Source organism: Papio anubis, chromosome 20, assembly GCF_008728515.1.
Source record: "Papio anubis isolate 15944 chromosome 20, Panubis1.0, whole genome shotgun sequence".
Taxonomy (NCBI): domain Eukaryota; kingdom Metazoa; phylum Chordata; class Mammalia; order Primates; family Cercopithecidae; genus Papio; species Papio anubis.
In genome coordinates, this window is record NC_044995.1 from 23,786,701 (window position 1) to 23,812,015 (window position 25,315).

Here is a 25,315-nt window from a genome sequence, read left to right on the forward strand (position 1 = left end):
CTTCACAGAATTGGAAAAAACTGCTTTAAAGTTCATATGGAACCAAAAAAGAGCCCGCATCTCCAAGACAATCCTAAGTCAAAAGAACAAAGCTGGAGGCATCACGCTACCTGACTTCAAACTATACTACAAGGCTACAGTAACCAAAACAGCATGGTACTGGTACCAAAACAGAGATATAGACCAATGGAACAGAACAGAGTCCTCAGAAAAAATACCACACCATCTACAGCCATCTGATCTTTGATAAACCTGAGAAAAACAAGAAATGGGGAAAGGATTCCCTATTTAATCAATGGTGCTGGGAAAATTGGCTAGCCATAAGTAGAAAGCTGAAACTGGATCCTTTCCTTACTCCTTATACGAAAATTAATTCAAGATGGATTAGAGACTTAAATGTTAGACCTAATACCATAAAAACCCTAGAAGAAAACCTAGGTAATACCATTCAGGACATAGGCATGGGCAAGGACTTCATGTCTAAAACACCAAAAGCAATGGCAACAAAAGCCATAATTGACAAATGGGATCTCATTAAACTAAAGAGCTTCTGCACAACAAAAGAAACTACCATCAGAGTGAACAGGCAACCTACAGAATGGGAGAAAATTTTTGCAATCTACTCATTAGACAAAGGGCTAATATCTAGAACCTACAAAGAACTCAAACAAATTTACAAGAAAAAAAAAAACCCCCATCAAAAAGTGGGCCAAGGATATGAACAGACATTTCTCAAAAGAAGACATTCATACAGCCAACAGACACATGAAAAAATGCTCATCATCACTGGCCATCAGAGAAATGCAAATCAAAACCACAATGAGATACCATCTCACACCAGTTAGAATGGCAATCATTAAGAAGTCAGGAAACAACAGCTGCTGGAGAGGATGTGGAGAAATAGGAACACTTTTACACTGTTGGTGGGACTGTAAACTAGTTCAACCATTATGGAAAACAGTATGGCGATTCCTCAAGGATCTAGAACTAGATGTACCATATGACCCAGCCATCCCATTACTGGGTATATACCCAAAGGATTATAAATCATGCTGCTATAAAGACACATGCACATGTATGTTTATTGCAGCACTATTCACAATAGCAAAGACTTGGAATCAACCACAATGTCCATCAGTGACAGACTGGATTAAGAAAATGTGGCACATATACACCATGGAATACTATGCAGCCATAAAAAAGGATGAGTTTGTGTCCTTTGTAGGGACATGGATGCAGCTGGAAACCATCATTCTCAGCAAACTATCGCAAGAACAGAAAACCAAACACGGCATGTTCTCACTCATAGGTGGAACTGAACAATGAGATCACTTGGACTCGGAAAGGGTAACATCACACACCGGGGCCTATCACGGGGAGGGGGGAGGGGGGAGGGATTGCACTGGGAGTTATACCTGATGTAAATGACGAGTTGATGGGTGCAGCACACCAACATGGCACAAGTATACATATGTAACAAACATGCACGTTATGCACATGTACCCTAGAACTTAAAAAAAAAACTTACCCAAATATTTTATTTGCATAACAAGTTTATTTCTTTTAAAAGGCATATAGACAATAAACAAAGTAAATATTTAATATCTTAACTTCTGTACTAGAATTGTTCCGTTAAGTTCTAGTCTGTAAACACTTGTAGTTCAATAATCATCATCTTCATCAGAGTCCATTACTTTTCTCCTGTTGAACTGGGAGGAAAATTGAGTGTCAGAACCTTTCTAATAAAGAGTAACTCACATTTTCTGAGAAAAGAACATTTCTACCAATTTTAGCAAGACATTTGTGTCTTTAAAGCAACTTAGTGTGAACTGAAAGGGTGGGAATGGAGTCAAGAGCCTATAAAAATTGGAACCCTCCCCCAACAGATTCAGCCTTTCTCTCCCAACTTTCACGTGTTATAAAAGGAAAATGTCTCTGGGCTGAAAAATGTGTGGTAGACGTATATTCAACACTAATCTTGAAAGTATCCATCTTTTCATTTGCCACGAGCATCTGGGGATACTTACTTTCACTGTTGTCGTCTTTTCTGTTTGTTGGCTTACTTTTTTAAGGATTTCTATTAAACCTTGTTCTGATACCTAGGAGAACCAGAAAAGATAAAGAAAAACAGTACTTTTTTAAACAAAGAATTTACCTCTGCAGATGGAATCACTTTGTAGTCTTTTTGAGGTGTGGGGAAAGAGCTCAGGAGGGAAGGAGTGGTAAGGAAGGAGGTTGAAACTACTGGTTATAACTATTGGATTAAGCTCCAAATAAAATTTGCTCTGCTATTCCTCATTTGAGGAGGGGGAAGTATCCATAAAATTGCTTCCTCAGGAAAACTGAAAGCTAACAGATATTTAGGAACACCTTTATCATCACCAGCTGAGTGTGACAACCACATATACCACTGTGTTTGGTGTCAGGAATACAGACACACCACTTCTGCCCGAGAAGCTTAAACATCCCCTTAAAGGAGGTAAGTCACACTCGGAAATGATCAGCCTAACCAGCTCCCCACACCGCCCCCCACACACATACACAAGCAGTTCTCAGTGTAAGGGGTTAAGGGGACAGGACTGATTCGGTTAGGCTGTGGTGGTGGCAGAGGGCTTCTCAGGGCAGGTGGGGCTCATCTGGATCTCAAAGGTCAGGTTTGTCAGAACATACCCCTCATGGCATTACAGCAACACACAGAACATATCCAAGGGATCTTAGCACCTTCTCATCTGCAAAACACACCTTCTACTTACACTGGTAGTATTTTAATTGGTGTTACTGAGAAAGCTTGTTTCCAGTGCAGGGGCAATTGAAGCTAGCTGACCCTAACAGTCACAGACACCAACAAGGTTCCAGAGCAACGGCAGGAAAGCAGCAAAGCAGAGGAATTTAGGAAAGGCAATTAATTCTCAGGTAGGTATGACTATTCTCTCCAACAATTTCTTCTAAGAGTCAGCAAGAATTCTGTAATCCAATGAAGATGCAGCTGACCTTTTGAAGCCATGTTTTGATAAAGCAGGTAAAGTTCCTCAAGGCAGTCTAAGCTTACCTTCTCACTCAGTTGTCCATATCTTGCCATCTGTATGAGGTAATTCTCCACTGCTTTAGTTTTTTCAGGCTTTACAAGTGCTAAGTTACTTACTAAAAAGAAAAAATACATATGCAAAAACCATTAAAATCAAATGCACTTACGTTATACCTTAAAACTATGCATTGCCATTTCCAAAGCACTTCACAAGCTTCTTTCTCAACCAGTGTAGGGCAAGACAGTATTGTTACTCCTCTTAAAAATGAGAAAACTGAAGTTCAGCTATGCCAATCTCCACATGGGCATGTGGGGGTAGTGGCCCAGCCAAGATGAAACTTGGGTTCTCAGATTCTAAGCACCATGCTTCCTGTTCCATTAAAATATATGACTGCCCTCTGGAAAGCGGTTTATCTATTACACATACATAATGGTGGTGATCCACCTGTGGCCACCTTTTCTACACTCAAACTGGGCTTCCAGTTAAAACACAGAAAATGCCAGTTTATTCTGATTGGCTTATTTTTTCTTTCTACAGGTTTTGGTTTATTATGATGAACAACTCTGAACATACACTAAAACTGACAACACATATAAAAAGTCCCTAAGTCCCCATCACCCATGTCAACTACCAGCAACATTTTGTGATTGGCCCTATGAGTTTCCTATAAATCTTACCTAATACGCACCTGGAGAAAATCTTGGTAAGAGAAGTGACCTCGTACTTTTAATAGGGCTTAAAGTACAGTTCTCTAGGTTTATAAACTTCGCATTTCTTACAATCTCAAGTGTTTTCAGCCTAAGCAAATATTTCATCTAGTGATAAGAATAATGGCATATAATCACCCCATTCAACTAACTCAAGCTAACTTTATGGAAATGAAATCAAAGATGCTTACACCTGGCCCGGGCCGACTGATCCAGAACTTGGGCCAAGATACTGTTTCTCATTTCTGCTTCCCTACAACAAAAACATAGGTCAAGCACAATTAAAACAAAGCTGTCGGCATTCCCCTGGAACATACAAAAAAGAACTCATCCAGTGTCTCCACATGGGGCCTGCAGTACACACAGTGTTATGGTACTTGCTCTACACAAGGCTGCAGCTACATTTAAGTAGAATCCCCTTTTGCCCTCAAAAAACCAGCTTTATATTACACAGGTGAGAACCTACCAGGCTGGAAGGTGAGCTTTTTTCATCAGAGTGGAGCCTCAAACACCATCACCAACATTCTTAAGTACCTATTGCACGACAGGTGCTACAAATTTATAGTGGGATTTCAGGCAATTAGAAGGACCATGTGACTAATCTGTATCTTTTTTTTTTAAAGCTGAGATCCAGGAGGCTATGCTAAAGAGACATAGGTAACTGTGGCCAAGCTACAGCCAGATTCCATGTTTTTAGACTCTCACTTCTATTTTTCTGGGTGGGGAAGGGGAATGAAATTATAACTTTACAACTATCCTCACTTCTTCCTACCTACCCAAAGAGAAAGTAGTTCATGTCCACAGGACAGTGGTCTCATGGACTTAAGTTTTTTTCTTTCAAATGAAATCTTTTAAGGAATCTAAAAACAAATGAACACAGATGCTTTGGCTCAACTGAGAGGGAGAGCTGGGGCTGGCTGTGCCCACTATCTACTCCCAGTTCAGAGGCCCTTGGGTTCATGGAATGTGGCTTAAAGCTCATTTCCATAGGCCACTTCTTTACTGCAGCCCTGCCACAAACTTTAAGAGATGGGGTCTAGGCCAGGCATGGTGGCTCACGCCTGTAATCTCAGCACTTTGGGAGGCCGAGGTGGGCGGATCACTTGAGGTCAGGAGTTTGAGACCAGCCTGGCCAACATGGTGAAACCCCGTCTCTACTAAAAATGCAAAAATTAGCCGGGCATGGTGGCAGGTGCCTGTAATCCCAGCTACTTGGGAGGTGGAGGCAGGAAAATCGCTTGAACCTCAGAGGCGGAGGTTACAGTGAGCCAAGACTGTGCCACTACACTCCAGCCTGTGTGACAGAGCAAGACTCCATCTCAAAAAAAAGAAAAAAAAAAGATGGTGTCTCACTCTGTTCATGCTGGAGTACAGTGGTGCAATCACAGCTCACTGCAGCTACGATCAGCTCACCTGTCCTCAAGTGATTCTTCCACCTCGGCCTCCTGAGTAGCTGGGTCTACAGGTTTCAGTCACCGCACCTGGCCTGCCACAAACCATTATATCACAGAACCCTAAGATGCCATCAACTGTAAGATGCACCATGGTTTTACGTATCTCTAAAAATGAAAAAAAAAAAAAACCCCACCCTACAAATGAGAGGTCTAACAGAGACCTCCATTCAAACTGGGGTATCTTGGGAGGCCGAGGTGGGAGGATCACTCGAAGCCAGGAGTTTGAGACTAGCCTGGGTGATATAGCGAGGCTATAAAAAAAAAAAGTTTAAAAGAATTAGCCAGGCATGGTGGTGCACGCCTGTAGTCTCAGCTCCTCAGGAGGCTGAGGTGGGAGGATCACTTGAGCCCAGGAGGAGTTTGAGGCTGCAGTGAGTTCTGATCCCACCACTGGAGTATCAAAGAGCAACATTCTCAGTACAAGGTAAAGAAGAAATAAATCTGCCACGCAGTAAGAGGCAGTACAAAAGCTTGCATGCACCTGGCCCTGAGTGAAGAAGAAAAAAGTTCAGTCTTACAGGGTTGGTGTCTGAATTCACACTACTAGGGAGGAGGCACGGGAAAACCTCAAGCAGAGAATTTAACTTTCAGTGGTCTCAGAAATGGACTCAAGTGGTGGCAATCTAAAGTAAATCCCCTCTGGAAGAATCTGGGGCAAGAGCAATGCGTTATAAAAGGCATCCTGATTTCAGATATGTGAAAAGATGTACATGGTAGAATCAATGAAATTCGCATCGTTTTACTTCCTATCACTACTCCAGATGCTTCTTACCATCTGTCTTCTCCCGAACCCTCCCTGCCTTCCTATTTTTGTGGACTCAGCACAGTGCCTGACCCAGAGTAGGTGCTCTATCAATATTTGTTGGAGAGAAGTTAGAAGGTGGGGAAGGGGAAATGGAGAATTGTCCAGTAACCTCAGGGTTTCAGTTTTGCAAGATGAAAACATTCTAGAGTGTGAACACTACTGAAGCGCACACTTAAAAATGGCTGAGATGGTGAAATTTTAACCGCAATTTAAAAACAACGGTAGCAATAAGGTAATCACATACTCATTCAATAAACCTGCCACAGAACCAATTACCTGCATCTGTCTCAGGTGTTCTGCCCTGTGTTGGGATAAAACAGTCAGAATAGTTTAACAGTTAACACTTATTGAGCACTTACTAAGTGAGGCACCGGACTCATGTCACCCCCACATCCGAGGAAACTGCCACAGCTGCCTATTATCAGGCTCATTTTAAGGTATTCACAGTTTGGCAGAGAAACATCAACCAGTAATTGCAATACAAGGTCTGAGGTGGAGCTGCACAAGTGTTTATTTAACTAATAATAATGAAGATACCCTGCGGATGATTTTGGCCAAATCACCATTCCAGCAAAACAAAAAATCTGAGTCACACACCTGCTTAAAATAACTAAAGCAAAAGAAATCCATTTGGTGAAACCATCGTTCAAAAAGTTCAGGTTTCCAGCCCATACCTGTGCTTTGCTTCCTGTTGGGCCGCATCGCCAGGATCCTGGAAAAAAAAAAATAAATTTAATAGAGAAATTTCCCGGGGGGGGGGGAGGGGGAAAAAGGAACGGTTCCGTTTTTTCCTATACATCACAGTCTCTTGCAGTGGTAGAAACAACTCCCCAAATAATGAAGAAACTGGGCCTCACAGAAATCAATGAACCAGTTTCCACTTACAACGTTTTGATGAGCGTCTAAAATCAACCTCACAGAACGCTTTGGAATACAGAGCACCCTGGGAAGGGGAATCCCTGTATTACGAAACCGTGTTTTACGTGTAGGGATAATTTCTGTAAAATAAAACGGGCCTCGGTATTAGGGACAACGGTAACTTAAAGACTGCGCCCTCCGTCCCTAAGGTCCCCGTCCCTCTATCAGAAACGCCTCTCCGGGCGTCTGATCCATCCAAGCTTCCCGGGCGGCCCCTCCCTGTCATCCCGGCGGGGCGAGCGTTCCTCTGACCCCGCCGCGCGCTCAGCACCGGGAACACAGCGGACCCTCAATACCTGTCAGCTAAACTTGGGTCAGAACAACTGAATTCCGGAAAAACTGAATTCGGTCCGGCTGCTGCTGGTTCCAAAAGCTGAGATTGTGCTTGGATCCAGGCCCGCCAGGACGAGCCCGCTCCAGGCCAGGGGACCCTACACTCCAACGCCCGGGCACGTGGCGGCCCCCGCCGCCAGCCTCCCGTGCCCCTCGCGACGGAGAAAGCGGCGAGGCCACCTCGGAGCCGGCCACGAGGCCGTCAGGGCAGCGCCGGGGAACGGGCCCCGAGGGAGGCGCCCAGAGCCTCCGCCCCGGAGGCGCGCCCTCCACTCCGGGCGAGGGCGGCGCCCCGCGGGGGCCGGGCATGGCAGGGGCTGGGGCGCTTACCCCATGCTTGGCCTGCAGCTCGGCCAGTCTCTGTCTCCTCAGCGCCTCAAGCTCCTCGTCCGCCATGGTGCGGCGTCAGCGGTGGAGCAGCCACGGACACTCCCACAGCCCCTCGGCGCCAGCGCGGCCTTGACCACTGCGCAGGCGCCCGCGGGGCCCAGGCGTCACCAATCCAGCCCGGAGCCACGCCCCGCGCCGCTGCCAGGGCGCCAGGAGAAGCCCGATTCCCCGATCTCAGGCGATTGAGCTTGGGCGCACGGGGGGGCGGGGCCTGGGGCGGGGCCTCCGGGATCCAGCTACCACCCGTGATCGGCTCCTCTGCGTGCGGGGACACGGGCTGCGCTGGGGGCGGGTGCTGCGCTTCGGGAAGGTTAAAACCTAGAAATGTGGCATTGACAAGTATAATAATTATGGGTACAATGTGCCGGTGACCTAGAGAGCTAGGCGCATATTATCTATTTATAGATGGGGAACCAGGGGCGCAGGAAGGCTGAGTGGGATGATGGAAATGTTCTAAAGCTGGATCGTGGCGGTTGCTGCGCGGCTCCTCGGTGCACACAGAGGCCGGCCGGTGGCTCCCCGCCTGTGGTCCCGGCGCTTCGGGAGGCGGCAGGGTCATTTGAGGTCAGGAGTTTGAGACCAACCTGGACAATATGGCAAGAGCCTATCTCTACTAAAAATTTAAAAAACTAGTTCTCAGGAGGCTGTGTCAGGAGGATCGCTGGAGCTCGGTGGTTCGAGGCTGCAGTGAGCCGTGATCGCGCCACTGCACTCCAGCCTGGGAGACAGAGCCAGACCCTGTCTCTAAAATAAAAAATAAAAATAAAAAATGTGGGCCGGGCGCGGTGGCTCAAGCCTGTAATCCCAGCGCTTTGGGAGGCCGAGACGGGCAGATCACGTCAGGAGATCGAGACCATCCTGGCGAACAGGTGAAACCCCGTCTCTACTAAAAAAAACAAAAAACTAGCCGGGCGAGGTGGTGGGCGCCTGTAGTTCCAGCTACTCCGGAGGCTGAGGCAGGAGAATGGCATAAACCCGGGAGGCGGAGCTTGCAGTGAGGCTGAGACCGGGCAACGGCCCGGGGCGACGGGGGAGACCCCGTCTCAAAAAAAAAAAAAAAAAAATGTTCACAGACCCTCGCCGTCTGCCTCCTCCACGCACAAAAGGGCTTTTCCTGGGAGGCAGCTGTGGCTGTTGTAAACTCTTTGGTGGAACGAATCCCTTCTACCTTTGACTTGGGGGAATTGGGGGCAGAGAGGATATTCAGCTATCTAAACGTGTGACTCATACAGATTCTGTTTATTCGTTTGTGTGTGTGTGATTTTATTTTATGTTTTACATTCAAAAAAGTACAAATGGGGTATTGCTATGTTGCCTAGGCTGGCCTCTAACTCCTGAGCTCAAGCAGTCCTTTTGCCTCAGCCTCCCAAAGTGCTAACATTACAGGCATGAGCCACCACACCTGGCCTGTGTGTTTTAATTGTGGCAAAATATACATAATACAAAATTTACCATTTTCACCATTTTTAGGTGTACCGTTCAGTGGTATGAAATACATTATTGTGCAGTTGTCACTGTCAATCTCGGCTCACTGCAACCTCCACCTCCCTGGTTCAAGCGATTCTCCTGCCTTAGTCTCCCCAGTAGCTGGGACCACAGGCGTGCACCACCATGCCTGGCTAATTTTGTATTTTTTAGTAGAGATGGGGTTTCATCATGTTGGTCAAGCTGGTCTCGAACTTCTGATCCACCTGCCTCACTCAGTCTCCCAAAGTGCTGGGATTATAGGCGTGAACCACCACGCCCACCATCAATCTCTATACCTTTTTTTTTTTTTTTTTTTTTTTAATCATCCTGAACTGGAACTCTACCCAGTAAAGATTTAGATTGGTGTGAGGGGCCTCTAATGGGAATGGGTGGAGGTGGGAGGAGTCTGAGAATAATCATCAGTCTTCACCCATTCCCATTCTAGTTTCTATGAATTTGCCTGTTCTAGGTATCTTGTATATGTGGAATCATACAATATTTGGCCTTTTGCGATTGGCTTATTTCACCTAACATATGTCTTCAAGGTTCATCCCTGTTGTAGCATGTGTCAGAATTTCTTTCCCTCTTTACGCTGAATATATTTCATTGTATGGATATACCTAGCACCTTTTGTTTATCCATTCATCAGACAATGGACACTTAGATTGCTTCCACCTTTTGGCTATTTTTTTTTTAATTTTTATTTTTTTTTCTGAGACGGAGTCTTGCTCTGACGCCCAGGCTGGAGTGCAGTGGTGCATCTTGGCTCACTGCAAGCTCCGCCTCTCGGGTTCACACCATTCTCCTGCCTCAGCCTCCCGAGAAGCTGGGACTACAGGTGCCTGCCACCATGACCGGCTAATTTTTTTGTATTTTTAGTAGAGACGAGGTTTCGCCGTGTTAGCTAGGATGGTCTCGATCTCCTGACCTTGTGATCCACCCGCCTCGGCCTCCCAAAGTGCTGGGATTACAGGCATGAGCCACTGCGCCCGGCCAGTTGGCTATTATTAATAATGCAGCTGTGAACATGGGTGTACAAATATCTGTTCGGGTCCATGCTTTCACTTTTGGATACATACCCAGAAGAGAAATTGTTGGATCATGTGGTAATTCTATGTTGAGGAATGGCCATACCATTTTCCACAGCAACTGTGGAATTTTACATTCCCACCAACAGTGAATGAAGGTTCCAATTCACCATCTCCTCACCAATATTGTGTTCTGTTTTTTGTTTGTTTGTTTTTTTGCTTGTTTTTGATATTAACCATCCTAATGGGTATGAGGTGAGGTACCTCATTGTGGTTTTGATATGCATTTCTCTTTTTTTTTTTTTTTTTTTTTTTTGAGACGGAGTCTCGCTCTGCCGCCCAGGCTGGAGTGCAGTGGCCGGATCTCAGCTCACTGCAAGCTCCGCCTTCCGGGTTTATGCCATTCTCCTGCCTCAGCCTCCCGAGTAGTTGGGACTACAGGCGCCCGCCACCGCGCCCGGCTAGTTTTTTGTATTTTTTTAGTAGAGACGGGGTTTCACCGTGTTAGCCAGGATGGTCTCGATCTCCTGACCTCGTGATCCACCCGTCTCGGCCTCCCAAAGTGCTGGGATTACAGGCTTGAGCCACCGCGCCCGGCCAGATATGCATTTCTCTAATGATTAGTGATGCTGAGCATCTTTTCACGTGCTTCTTGGCCATTTGTATATCTTCTCTAGAAAAATATCTACTCTAGGCTAGGTGCGGTGACTCACTCCTGTAATCCCAGCACTTTGGGAGGCTGAGGAGGGCGGATCACGAGGTCAAGAGATGGAGACTATCCTGGCCAACATGGCGAAATCCCATCTCTGCTAAGAATGCAAAAATTAGCTGGGCATGGTGGCATGTACCTGTAGTCCCAGCTACTCGGGAGGCTGAGGCAGGAGAATCACTTGAACCCGGGAGCCGGAGGTTGCAGTGAGCCGAGATTGCGCCACTGCACTCCAGCCTGGTGACAGAGCGAGACTCCATCTCAAGAAAAAAAAAGAAAAAAAGAAAAAAAAAAGAAAAGTGTCTATGCTACCCTTTTGCCCATTTTAAAATTTGCTTTTCTTTTTTGTTGTTGAGTTGTAATAGTTCTTCACATATTTTACATAATCCCTTATCAAGATATATGATTTGCAACTATTTTCTCCCATTCCATGGGACTTACATTCTCTTGATTGTGTCCTTCAATGCACAAAATATTTTAATTTTCATAAAGTTCAACTTACCTATTTTTTCTTTTGTTGCCTTTGCTTTTGGTGTCATACCCAAGACATAATTGCCAAATCTAATGTCATGAAGCTATTCTCCTGTTTCCTTCTAGAAGTTCTATAGTTTTCACTCATTATGTTCAGGTCTGTGGTCCATTTTGAGTTAATATGGCATTAGGTAAGGGTCCCACTTCATTTTTTTGCACGTGGCTATACAGTTTTTCCAGCACCATTTGTTGAAAAGACTGTCCTTTCCCCACTGAATGGTCATGGTACCCTTGTCAAAAATAATTTGACCACACATTGGAGAGTTTATTTCCAGCTCTGTATTCTATTCTTTTGTCTATGTGTCTTTCTTTCTCTCTTTTCTTTTTTTTTTTTTAAGAGACAGAGTCTCTTGCCTAGGCTGTAACACAGTAGTGAGATCATAGTTCACTGTAAACTTGAACTCCTGGGCTCTAGTGATTCTCCTGCTGCAGCCTCCCAAAGCTCTGGGATTACAGATGTGAGCCACCATACCTAGCCCTGTGTCTTTCTTTATGCCATTGCCACACTTGTTTTGAGTACTGTAGCTTGGTAGTAAGTTTTGAAATCAGGAAGTATGAGTCATCCAACTTTCTTCTTCTTCTTTCTTTCTTTCTTCTTCCTCTTCTTCTCCTCCTCCTCCTCCTTCTCCTTCTTCTTCTCCTTCTCCTCCTTCTCCTTCTTCTTCTCCTCCTTCTCCTCCTCCTCCTCCTTCTCCTTCTCCTTGTTCTTTTGTTTTGTTTTGTTTTGACAGAGTCTCACTCTGTCACCCAGGCTGGAGTGCAGTGGTACGATCTTGGTTCACTGCAACCTCTGCCTCCCGGGTTCAAGCGATACTCCTGCCTCAGCCTCTTTAGTTGCTGGGACTACAGGCATGCAACACCATGCCTGGCTAATTTTTGTATTTTTAGTAGAGACGGGGTTTCACCATGTTGGCCAGACTGGTCTCAAACTCTTGATCTCAGGTTATCTGCTTGCCTCAGCCTCCCAAAATGCTGGGATTACAGGCATAAGCCACCACACCCGGCCTTGTTATTCTCTTTCAGGGTTGTTTTGGCTATTCAGGGTCTCTAGAGATTCTGTATAATTTACAGGATGGGATTTTCAATTTCTGCAAAAAATGTCATTTAGATTTTGGTAGGGATGGAAGTGAAACTGTAAATTGCTTTGAGTGGGACTGGCATCTTAACAATATTAAGTTTTCTAATCCTTGAACAGGGCATGTCTTTCCATTTATTTATGTCTTCTTTAATTTCTTTTAGCAATGATTTGGAATTTTCATTGTACAAATCTTTCACCTCCTTGGTTAAGTCCTAAGTATTTTTTTTGATGCTATTATTAATGAAGTGTTTTTTTTAGATTGTGCATGTTAGTGTATAGAAATGCAATTTTTGTGTGTTGGCTTTATATCCTACTACTTTGCTAAATTTTGCTTACTTGTGCTAACAGTTTTTTGGTGGAATCTTTAGAATTTTCTATGTATAAAGTCATATCCTCTCTGAACAGAGATCATTTTACTTCTTCCTTTCCAATTTGGATGCTTTTTATTTCTTCTTCCCTAATTGCTCTGGCGAGGATTTTCATCACTACGTTGAATAGAAGTGGTGAAAGCAGGCGTCCTTGTCTTGTTCCTGATCTTAGAGGAAAGTCTTTCAGTCTTTTACTATTGAGTATGATATTCCCTGTGGTTTCTTCATACATGGCTTTTATTATGTTGAAGTAGTTTCCTTCCATTTCTAATATTTTTAGTGTTTTTATGATGAAGTCATGTTTAATTTTATTACATGCTTTTTCTGTATTCGTTAAGATAATTATGTAGTTTCCCCCTTCATTCTGTTAATATGTTATATTACATTGATTGATTGATTGATTTTCTTTTTTCTTTTCTTTTTTTTTTTTTTTTTTTTTTTCATAGACAGAGTCTCACTTTATTGCCCAGGCTGGAGTGCAGTGGTGAGATCTTGGCTCACTGCAACCTCCAACCTCCACCTCCCGGGTTCAAGCAATTCTCCTGTCTCAGCCTCCCGAGTAGCTGGGATTACAGGTGCGTGCCACCACACTTGGCTAAGTTTTTATATTTTTAGTAGAGATGAGGTTTCACCATGTAGGCCAGGCTGGCCTCAAACTCCTGACCTCAAGTGACCGCCCACCTTGGCCTTCCAAAGTGCTGGGATTACAGGCGTGAGCCACCACGCCCAGCCACATTGATTTTCATATGTTGAACATTTCTTGCATTCAAGGAATATGTCTCACTTGATCATGGTCTATAATCCTTTTAGTGTGCTGTTGAATGCAGTTTGCTGGTATTTTGTTGAGGATTTTTGCATCTATGTTCATAAGGTGCATCGGTGTGTAGTTTCTTGTAGTGTTTATGTCTGGCTTTGGTATCAGGGTAATTTTGGCCTCATGGAATGACTTAGGATACACATCCTTCCTCTTCTATTTTTGGAAAAGTTTGAGAAGAAGTGACGTTAATTCTTTTTTAAATGTTTGGTAGAATTTTATTTATTTATTTATTTGAGATGGAGTTTCGCTCTTGTTGCCCAGGCTGGAGTGCAGTGGTGTGATCTCTGCTCACTGCAACCTCTGCCTCTTGGGTTCAAGTGATTCTCCTGCCTCAGCCTCCCTAGTATCTGGGATTACAGGCGCCCACCACCACACCCAGCTAAATTTTTTTTTTTTTTTGTATTTTTAGTAGAGACAGGGTTTCATTGTGTTGGCCAGGCTGGTCTTCAACTCCTGACCTCAGGTGATCCACCTGCCTCAGCCTCCCAAAGTGCTGGAATTACAGGTGTGAGCCACTGCGCCCAGTTGTTTGGTAGAATTTATCAGTGAAACCATCTGATCCTGTACCTTTCTTTGTTGGGAGGTTTTTTAAAATTGCTGGTTTAATCTTACCAGTTATAGGCCTATTCAGATTTTCTATTTCTTTATGATTCAGTCTTGACAGCTTGTGTTTCTAGGAATTTGTCCATTTCATTAAGTTCTCCAATTTATTGTATATAATGGTTTGTAGCACTCTTATAATCCTTCTTATTTCTGTAAAATGGTCCCCTCTTTCATTTCTGATTTCATTTATGAGAATTCTCTCTTTTTATAATCAATCTAGCTGAAGGTTTGTGAATTTTGGTGATCTTTTTGAAAAACAAATTGTTGAGTTTTTATTTTCTTTATTGTCTTTCTATTCTAAGTTCTATTTATATTTGCTGTAATCTTTATTATTTCCCTCCTTCTGTTACTTTGGGTTTACTTTGTTCTTTCTTTTCTAGTTTCTTAAGGTATAAAGTTAGGTTTTGATTTGAGATCTTTCTTCTCTTTTAGTATAAGCATTTATGCTATAAATTTTCCTCTTAGTTCTGCATTTGCTGCAGCCCATAAATTTGGTATGTTATATTTCATTTTTATGTATCTGAAGATATTTTCTCATTTTCCTTGTGATTTCTTCTTTGATCTATTGGTTGTTGAAGAGCGTACTGCTTAGTTCATGTGTATTAGTACACTTTCCTTCTGCTATGGATTTCTAGCGTCATTCCATTGTGATCAGAAAAGATACTTTGTATGATTTCAATATTTTAAATTTATTAAGACATTTTTCTGAATTAACAAATAGAGTATTCTGAAGAATGTTCCATGTAAACTTGTCAAAAATGTTTATTCTTCTGTTGCTGAATGGAGTAGTCTGTGTATGTCTGTTAGGTTCAAGTGTTCTGTCATCTGTTGTTTAAACCCTTCCTTCCTATTGATCTCTCTTTGTTTATTCTATCCATTATTGAAGGTGGGACATTAAAATCTCCTACTGTATCATAGACTTGTCTATTTCTCCCTTCAATTCTGTTGATGTTTCCTTCACACATATGGAAACACTGATGTTTGGTGCATATATGTTTATGAGTGTTATATCCTCTTGGCAAATTGACCCTTTTAATATAATGTCCTTCTTTGTGTCCTGTAACAGTTTTTGACTTAAAATCTATATTAATGGTATTAGTATAGCCACCCTTACTCTCTTTCAGTTACTATTGCATGTGGAATATCTTTTTTTCATCCTTTCACTATCAACCTATTTATGTCCTTAGAGCTAATATGAGTCTCTTGCAGAGGGCATGTAGTTGGATCCTGTTTTTGATTTAGCACTGACTTTTCCCATTTTTCTGTTTTCTTTCTATGTATCCAAAGGCTTTTTTTGTTTTTAATTTCCTCCATTACTTCCTTTCTTTATGTTTAGTTGATTTTTTTTGTAATGACATGTTTCATAGTCATTACTCAACAGCACTGATTTTTCAATGTTGTTCAACACCAAGCCAAGTAGTGTATTATGCTATCTCTTTTTCTCTTTTCTTGTACAACATCTTATGTTTCCTAGAGTTTCTTGCTTTTTTTTTTTTTCTTTTTTTTTTTTTTTTTTTTTTTTTTTTTTTTTTTTTTGAGATGGAGTCTCGCTCTGTCACCCAGGCTGGAGTGCAGTGGTGCAATCTTGGCTCACTGCAAGCTGCGCCTCCTGGGTTCACATCATTCTCGTGCCTCAGCCTCCCGAGTAGCTGGGACTACAGGCGTCCACCACCATATCCGGCTACTTTTTTGTATTTTTAGTAGAGACGGGGGTTTCACCGTGTTAGCCAGGATGGTCTCGATCCCCTGACCTCGTGATCCACCTGCCTCGGCCTCCCAAAGTGCTAGGATTACAGGCACGATCCACCGCACCCAGCCACTTTTGTTTTCCTTTATAAAAAAAATTTGAACATTCCTTTTTTAAACTCTCCATCATATTATGTATTCTGGCAGTCCCCACTGTTATTATCAGAAAACTCTCTTATAAAGGTTTTCATTCTCTCTCTTTATTTTAGACAGGTTTCTCACTAAGCCTGTTGCATACCTCTTATCCTGGATTTCCTTCATTGCCATCTTGAGTTTTATCCCCTATTTCTTGGATTCCTTATGTTCTTTCTTGGTTTAACCCTTAAGTTTGTTGAAATGCATTTTCAGGTAATTGTCTTAAAAAAGTCTGTGATAGACAAATTTTCTATATTCTCATATGTCTGAATATTTAATTGACCATAACACTTGATTAATTCATGGTTGCTTATAGACTTTTGGATAAAATATTTTCCCCTCAGAATTACTTTAAGTTAAAATATAATCCAAAATGTTATTTTTAATTTACCCTTCTAACTTTGTTATATATTGGTAATTTGTAAAATTCCTTACTTTTCATTGTGAAAACCATCAGATCTATAAAAATCAGAGGAATAGTACCAAGTATATGCATATATCTTTCCCATACATTGGTTAATCATTAAATTTGCCACATTGACTTTATATTTGTCTACACACACACAGTTTTTCTGAACCATTTGAAAGTTTCAAATATCATGTCAGTTCAATCCTAAGTGTATATCCTAAGAACAAAGATATACTCGTATATAATATAATTGTACCCAATAAATTAATGTAGATAAAAGAGTATCATCTAATTGATATAGTCCACATTTGTCTCTCCAGTTATTCAAATAACCTTCACCACAACTGTTTATTTTCTTGTCAGTTCATGATTCAGTTGTGTTTAGTGTTCACTCCCTTTGAAGTATAAAGGTACACTTCAAAGTATAAAGGTATACTTCAAAGGTATACTCCCTTTGAAGTACAAAGGTATACTTCATCTGTCTTCTAGCATTTGGTGTTCGTGATACAAAATCTGATTCCTATTCCTTCGTGAGTGGTGTTTTTTTTTTCTTTCTTTCTTTCTGAAAGCTTTTGGTCAAGTGTGGTGACTCACAACTGTAATCCCAGGACTTTGGGAGGCTGAGGTGGGAGGATCGCTTGAGGCCGAGAGTTAGAGACCAGCCTGGGCAACATGATGAGCCTAGTGAGAACCCTGTGTCTACAACAACTTAAAAATTAGGGCATGGTGGTGCATACCTGTAGTCCCAGCCACTTGGGAAGCTGAGGTGGGAATTGCTTGAGCCTAGGAATTTTCCTGGGTGACAGAGTAAGCAAAGAAAGAAAGAAAGAGAGAAAGAAGAGAGAAAAAGAGAGAGAGAGAGAGAGAAAGGGGAAGGGGAAGAGGAAAGGGAAAGGAAGAAGGAAGGAGGGAGGGAAAGAAAGAGAAGAGAAAGAAAGGTTTTAGGATCTTTCCTCTTCCTCCCAGGATTCTGAGATTTTGCAAAGGTTCGGGTCTTTTAAAAGCCCTTGTCCTGTTTGCTTGGTAGATTCTTTTGATCTGGAAACTTCTATCTTTAACTTTTGGGCAATTTTGTTTTGTTGTCCATTTGATACTTTTTTCCCTTTGATTTCTATCTTTCTCTATCTGGGACACCTGTAAACTGGACCCCCTGGATAAATCTTTCATATCTCTTTTCTTTCATGTCTTCCATCTCTGTCTTTTTGTCCTACTTTATGGAAGCCTTCTTCTGTTTTATCATCTGACCTTTCTCTTGAATTTATTTAAGCCATCATATTTTTGTTTTATAAGAACACTTTCTTGTTCCCTTATTGCACTATTTAAAAATTTATTTATTTACTTATTCTCCTTACTCAGTTTATGCAGCATTATCGTGCTGTTTGCATACTATCTTGTTCTTGATTTTTGAATGTAATAACTTCTTAAATATTGTTATAATAATAATTGGAAAACATTTAAACATCCTCTTTCATTTCCTGAGTTAGTCCTCTTTCTTTTGAGGTTGTTTTTATTCCTGATTATTTTTCTTGACCTCTGTTGTAAGAGTACCCGAGATTTGTTTAAATTAGATATGGGAAGACATACAGGCACGGAAATGACTGTCATGAAGGAAAAAGCTTAGATTCACAGACCGCCAGAAACAGGAGGCAGGGCACACCACACAGGGGCCAGGGGCAGTCATGAGGCAGACGGAAGAGGGTGAAAGTGGAGGAGAGCCTTTTTTGTGAGTTCTGTGAGAAGGAACAGGTGAGGCAGATACGCAGGCTCAGGACTGGCTAGTTTGAGTAATTTTTGTGGGCTCTGCCCCTAATTGTCTGGTGCCGGGCCCTGGGGTGACTAGGGCAGGGAAATAGTTGTCCTGAGTGTAACAGCCCTGTGAGGGCCCTGAAACGAAGGTGGTTGGGGAATAACCTCTGGATTGACTGGTGTGCATCTGAAAGCTGTGCTCACAGGACAGTCATTTACTATCTTTAGGATTTGGCTAGCCCTGGGAGGGACCATCCCTCCAGGGTCAGCAAGGCCCCAAGATGTCAGAGCATCAAAAACAGAAACTAGAAAATGCATGGTAGATACCATGGAATACTATGCAGCCATAAAAAAGAAAGAAATTATGTTCTTTGCAGCAACACAGATGCAGCTGGAGGCCTTTATCCTAGGCAAATTAACACAGAACAGAAAACCAAAAATTGCATGTTCTCACTTAGAAGTGGGAGCTAAATATCGGGTGTACGTGGACATAAAGATGGAAACAACAGACACTGGGGACTCTGAAGGTGGGAGGGAGGGAGGAAGGGAAGAGCGGAAAAACTCTCTATTGGGTACTATGTTCATTATATAGGTAACAGGATCAATAGAAGCCCAAACCTCAGCATCATGCAATGTACTCATGTAACAAACCTGCACATGGACCCCTGTATCTAAAATTTTTAAAAAAAGAAAACATGGTTATTACAGTCTCTCCCACATGGCATAGGCTCTCATTAGATAGTTGGTGGTCCTTGATTAGCCTGTTCATTTTTTTTGGGCGGGGGGTGGGAAATGGACTCTCGCTCTGTTGCCCAAGCTGGAGTGCAGTGGTACAATCTTGGCTTACTGCAACCTCTGCCTTCCTGGTTCAAGCGATTCTCCTGCCTCAGCCTCCTGAGTAGCTGGGACAGGTGGGCGCCACCACAGTCAGCTAATTTTTGTATCTTTAGTAGAGATGGGTTTCACTGTATTGGCCAGGCTGCTCTTGAACTCCTGGCCTCAGGTGATCCACCTGCCTTGGCCTCCCAAAGTTCTGGGATTACAGGTGTGAGCCACCACACCCGGCCTAACCTGTTCATTTTAAAGGAGAAAGCAAGAAAGATTTGATTAGGAGCTCCAAGTACATGGGTGGGTTTACTGACTGGCGAGAAGCCAGCTGAAAAGCTGAGCTATGTGAACTTGCCGTTACAGGTGGAATTATTTCCCTGCAAAAAGATACGTTGAAGTCCTAACCCCCAGTATCTGAGAATGTGACCTTGGAAATAGGGTCTTTACAAAAGTAATCAAGTTAGAATGAGGTCATTGGGAGCGGGCCCTAATCCAATATCACTGGTGTCCTTATAAAAAGGGGAGATTTGGTCCAAGCACGGTGGCTCACGCCTGTAATCCCAGCACTTTGGGAGGACAAGGCGGGTGGATCACCTGAGGTCAGGAGTTCGAGACCAGCCTGGCCAACATGGTGAAGCCCCATCTCTACTAAAAATACAAAAATTAGCCAGGCATGGTGGCGCACACCTGTAATCCCAGCTACTCGGGAGGCTGAGGCAGGAGATTCGCTTGAACTCAGGAGGCAGAGGTTGCAGTGAGTTGAGATTATGCCACTGCACTCCAACCTGGGCAACAGAGTGAGACTCTGTCTGAGACCCAAAACAAAACAAAACAAAAAAAAAGTGGGAGGTAGGGAGAGGGAGGGAAATTGGAAAATTTGGATATAGAGACAGACATACACAGGGGAAGATGACCATGATTGGAATCATGTATCTGTAAGCCAAGGAGTGCCAGAGGTTACCAGCAAACCACAAGTAGCTAGGAAGAGATGGCCTGCAGGTTTCAGAAGGAGTGTGGCCCCGCTGACACCTTGATACCACACTTCTAGCCTCCAGAACTGTGAGACAATATTTTTTTTAAGAAAGAGACGGGGTCTCATTCTGTTGCCCAGACTGGACTCTGAACTCCTGGACTCAAGTGATCCTCCTGCCTTGGCCTCCCTAGGAGTTGGAACTACAGGTGCACACCATCATGTCCAGCTCTTTAAACATTTTGCAGAGATGGGGTCTTGCTGTGTTGCCCAGGCTGCTCTCAAATTGCCAGCCTCAAACATTCCTCCCACTTTGGCCTCCCAAATCCCTCCCGAATCCCTGCTTGGATTACAGGCACAAGCCAGCATGCCCAGCCTGATTTTTCAGAAAGGAAAATTGTTATCATCAGGTACTGCAGTACTTCTTTCTGCAAGGCCAGCAATTTTCTTTTGTCCTAAGCCACTCAGTTTGTGGTAGTTTTATATGGCATCCCTAGCAAACTAATTACACATTTCTTTCTTTCTTTCACCCTCCCTCCTTCCTTAGCCCCAGAATTGGGGCTAAGCCCCAGAGGGTTTCTTGGCTTTGCCCAAGAGAGAATTCCAGGACAAGCTGGTGGTGTTGGATAGCAACCTTTCTTGAAGCGGTCGTGACCCCACAGGCAGTGTGCCCAGAGGAACAGCTCAGAAGCAGTGCTGCAGCCACATTTAGACCCACTTTTAATTATATGTAAATCAAGCGGCAGATTATGCAGAAATTTCTAGAAAAGGGGTGGTAACTTCCAGGTTTTTGGGTCATTGCCATGGAAACGGGCAGTAACTTTTGGGTGTTGCCATGGAAATGGTAAACTGACATGACGCACTGGTGGGCATGTCTTATAGAAAGGAGCTTCCAGCACGTCCCTGTTTTAGCTAGTCTTCAGTCTGGTCTGGTGTCCAAGCCCCGACTCTGGAGTCTATTCTGCCTCCTACCTCATTTTCTCACTCTGAGACCTAGGCTGACAGAGCAGCTGTCATCTCAATGCTACCAAGTACCATGGAAGAGATAACCGAGTGACCTGCACACTGTCCCTTTAATTTTTTTTTTTTTTTTAATTGGAGATGGAGTCTCACTCTGTCACCCAGGCTGGAGTGCAGTGGTGTGATCTCGGCTCACTGCATCCTCTGCCTCCTGGGTTCAAGTGATTCTGCTAACTCAGCCTCCTGAGTAGCTGGGATTATAGGCACGTGCCACTGCACCCGGTAATTTTTGTATTTTTACTAGAAATGGGGTTTCACCATGTTGGCCAGGCTGGTCTCGAACTCCTGACCTCAAGTCATCCGCCTGCCTCGGTCTCCCAAAGTGCTAGGATTACAGGCATGAGCTACCGCGCCCGACCTGTCCCTGTAAGTTTCCAGCCAGAGATGATAGCCATCATTTCTCTTTACATTGTGTTGGCCAAAGTGAATCATGTGACTATGCCTAAAATCAAAGCGGGTGGGGAAGTGCAGTCCTACCCTGTGACTGGAAAGTGAATGAGGGAGGGAGGGAAGAAGGGAGGAAACAAGGAAGGAGGAAGGAAGGAAGGTTGGTAAGTAGGAAGGGAGGGAAGGGGGGAGGCAGGGATGGAGGAAAAGGAAGGAAGGGAGGGAGGGAGGAAAGGAGAAGGAAGGAAGGGAGGAACAGAAAGAAGGAAGGAAGGAAGGAGGAGCAGTGGCTTACACTTGTAGTCCCAGCTACTCAGGAGGCTGAGGTGGGACGATTGCTTTAAGCCAGGAGTTCCAGACCAGCCTGGGCAACATAACGAGACCCTGCCTCCGCAAAAAATTTAAAAAGGAAGGGAGGGAGGGAGGGTGGGAGGGAGAAGCTGCTCTGGGCAGGCTGCATTGCTTTCGTGATGCATTCCACTGTGCACACAGGTGATCTAGCCAGTGCATCTTACAGTTTGTGTTTTTCTGTTACTTCCATTTCTTGCTTCTTGGTGCAGCAGCAGCAGCACAATTACTCTGAGAAGCCCACAGGGTCAGAGCCTGCAGAACAAGTCGGTCCGTCTGCAACGCTCAGCCCCATCTTTCTCTTCCCACTTCAGGCCACCTCCTCTGCACTGATCTCCAAGGAACCCCAAATGCCCAGAGTCCTGGTGTCTCCTGCAAGCAGCAGAGGGAGCCCACACTCTATCAAAAACGATTGAGTTTCTCATTATACTACAAAGCAGAAAGTACAATAACTGTTGTTTTCTTCTTCTTCTTTTTTTTTTTTTTTTGCCACGCAGTATGTCCTTACAGATGAAGCTTTAATTTCCCTCGTCCATCTCTGTTGCTGTAAATTTATGCTCCGTTATGGTTCCATATGCCCGATGCTCTCTGAGAAAGCCATGGCGGGCTTGCGGGGAGCGTGGGCTTCAGAGCTGTGTGTGCAGTATGTGGAACTGCAGATCGGTACCTGGCACACTTAAAGGTTATGTCTTCCCAGGTTGTTTTAGAGCCGTTTATTAGCCATGATCCTGCGTGGATCAGTCGTGATGTCATGGAGAAGGTGCCGTGGAACTCACTGACAATCATGAAATGCAAGAAGCAGAAGCAGAATTTGGTCCATTAAAAAAATAAAGCTGGCTGGGTACAGTGGCTCTCGCTTATATTCTCAGCTCTTTGGGAGGCCGAGGTGGGCGGATCACCTGAGTTCAGGACTTCAAGACTAGCCTGGCCAACATGGTGAAACCCCATCTCTACTAAAAAAAAAAAAATTAACAGAGTGTGGTGGTGGGTGCCTAGAGTCCCAGCTACTTGGGAGGCTGAGGCAGGAGGATCACTTGAACCTGGAAGGGGGAGGTTGCAGTGAGCCAAGATTGCACCACTGCACTCCAGCCTGGGCAACAGAGCAAGACTAAGAAAAAAAAAAAAAAAAAAAAAAGAAAGCTGAAAGCTTCTCATTGAAAACTAGTTATAGTCTTTTACTTGAGAAGGAGCTCCGTCCAAGCTTTTGTGGCCACTTACTGGGATGACAGCTTCCTTCACCATGAGATGGCCATACAGGAGGGTGAGGAGATGGCTATATTACCTCGTCAGGATGTCCTTGTCATGGCTAGAAAGCAACAGACTGGCTGTGCATGGTGGCTCACGCCTGTAATCCCAGCACTTTGGGGGCCGAAGCAGGAGGATTGCTTGAGGCCAGGAGTTCAAGACCAGCCTGGGTAACATAGAGACCCTTGTCTGCACAAAAAAAAAAATTAAAAAAATTAGCCGGGCATGGTGGTATGTGCCTGCAGTCCCAGCTATTCAAGGAGGCTGAGGCAGGAGGATCCCTTGAGCCCAGGAGGTCAAGGCTGCAGTAGCTATGATCATGCCTCTGCTCTCCAACCTGGGCGACAGAGTGTGACTTTGTTAAAATAATAAATAAATAAGCTGGGCAGTGGCTTGCACCTGTAGCCCCAGCTACTTGGGAGGCTGAAGTGACAAGATTACTTGAAGTCAAGAGTTCGAGACCAGCCTGGGCAACATAATGAGATGCCCCCGTCTCTGCAAAAAATTAAACAATAAGCCAGGCATTGTGGTGTGCCCAGGAGTTCAAGGTTGAAGTGAGCTATGATTGTGCCACTGCGTTCCAGCCTGGGAGACAGAGTGACATCCTGTCTTAGGAAAAAAAAAAGAAAGAAAGAAAAAGAAAAGAAACGATAGTTTGCTGGCTAATAGAAAGCAGGCTATTTTAAGAGCCTCCTGGGCTCCGTTAGTTTTGGAGCACCCATTACATGAAATGTTAAATAGACAGAAATGCACCCCATTCCACATCCAATATAATGCATATAAAAAATAATAAATGACAACGCAAGGGCTTGGATTTGAGTCTCATCAAGTGTATTCATCTTGACTGCATTTTTTTCTCTGTAGTCTGGCACCAATACATTTTTTTTTTCATTCCTGGCCGTTCATGCCCCCCATGGGCCTTTGGATAACTCTCAGTTCTGGGTCTTAATTCTGGGGAACTTGTTGCAGACAGGGGTCCTGTATGATTGGGGGCCAAGATGAAATTTGATCGTAGCTTCCACCTGCCTCATCCAAACAGAACCAACCTCAAAGGAGATGAGGAAGACCTTCCTCTTCTCAAATAAAATTAGGAAGACTCTCACCTGTCTTTAAAAACATCCTGGCCGGGCGTGGTGGCTCACGCCTGTAATCCCAGCACTTTGGGAGGTTGAGGCAGGCACATCGTGAGGTCAGGAGATCGAGACCATCCTGGCTAACACGGTGAAACCCTGTCTCTACTAAAAATACAAAAAAATTAGCCGGGCATGGTGGCGGGCGCCTGTAGACCCAGCTACTCAGGGGACTGAGGCAGGAGAATGGTGTGAACCCGGGAGGCAGAAGTTGCAGTGAGCTGAGATTGCACCACTGTACTCCAGCCTGGGCAACAGAGCGAGACTCTGTCTCAAAAAGACCAAACCAAAACAAAAACAAAAAATGTCCTGAGAAGGTGATTCTTTGGTTCCATCTAGTAACATTACTAACTCACTCATTCATTCAAGAGATATTTTTAGTTTTTAGAGATGGGGTCTTGCTGTGTTACTCAGACTTGTCTTGAACTCCTGGCCTCAAGTGATCCTTCCACCTCAGCCTCTTAAAGTGCTGGGATTGCAGGTGTGAGCCACTGTGACCTATTTTAACTTTTGTAAAGATCGGGGGCGGGGGGGGTCTTGCTTTGTTGCCCAGGCTGGTCTCGAACTCCTGACCTCCAGCGATCCTCCCACGTTGACCTCCCAAAGTGTTGAGATTATAGGTGTGGACCGTGGTGCCTACCCTCAGTCCTCATTTTCTTTGACACCTGGGGAGTACCCAAGTCCTCCTAACAGTCTCAGGCTGGCCCTGGCTCATGTCCTTTGGTACCTCCAAGTATCTGTGCAGACCATCCAATCTGTTGGGAGGGTCTCCTGTTATTCACCAGACTAACTGCTATTCATCCCACTCCAGCCCCACAAGGGATATGCCAATATCTGGCAGTGAGTTGGGAAATGCGTAACAAAGTTTCTTGGAACAAACAAAAGGAAAAGAAACAAAAGAAACCCTGATTTGTCACGTTTGCTGCTTCCCGTGGTGTAAATACTTTCACCATGGTCAATTTCAGGTTGCCGATGTGAGGTCACTGGACAGGGAGCTGAGTTGGGCACAGTAGCACGTCATTATATTGTATTCCCACCGTAGAGACAGAGCAGATGTAAATAACATCAGAGCAAATGTGAGAGTAGAACATAGTAAAATAATCAGGAGTGATGCTTT

The 25,315-nt window shown here is 44.0% G+C and overlaps 1 protein-coding gene across 3 annotated transcripts; it reads right to left on the reverse strand.

The window, feature by feature from the left end:
• Nucleotides 1-1,535: 1,535 nt before the first annotated feature.
• On the reverse strand, nucleotides 1,536-7,828 carry PDCD5 (programmed cell death 5). 3 transcript variants are annotated; one of them, XR_640875.3, is made up of 6 exons: nucleotides 7,207-7,377; nucleotides 6,667-6,704; nucleotides 3,925-3,986; nucleotides 3,050-3,141; nucleotides 2,028-2,099; nucleotides 1,536-1,709 (listed from the first exon to the last, which is right to left on the reverse strand). XR_640875.3 is itself a non-coding variant. In XM_003915282.3 (6 exons), exons 1-6 carry the CDS (start codon nucleotides 7,637-7,639, stop codon nucleotides 1,662-1,664), a joined length of 378 nt encoding a protein of 125 aa, XP_003915331.1. In that variant the 5' UTR covers nucleotides 7,640-7,828; the 3' UTR covers nucleotides 1,536-1,661. The 3 variants fall into 3 exon arrangements, 2 of the variants coding, with proteins under 2 accessions (XP_003915331.1, XP_009192352.1); XM_003915282.3 differs by lacking the exon at nucleotides 7,207-7,377 and adding an exon at nucleotides 7,574-7,828; XM_009194088.4 differs by lacking the exons at nucleotides 1,536-1,709; nucleotides 2,028-2,099; nucleotides 7,207-7,377 and adding an exon at nucleotides 7,574-7,733 and having other exon boundaries at nucleotides 2,106-3,141.
• Between the last annotated feature and the right edge of the window lie 17,487 nt (nucleotides 7,829-25,315).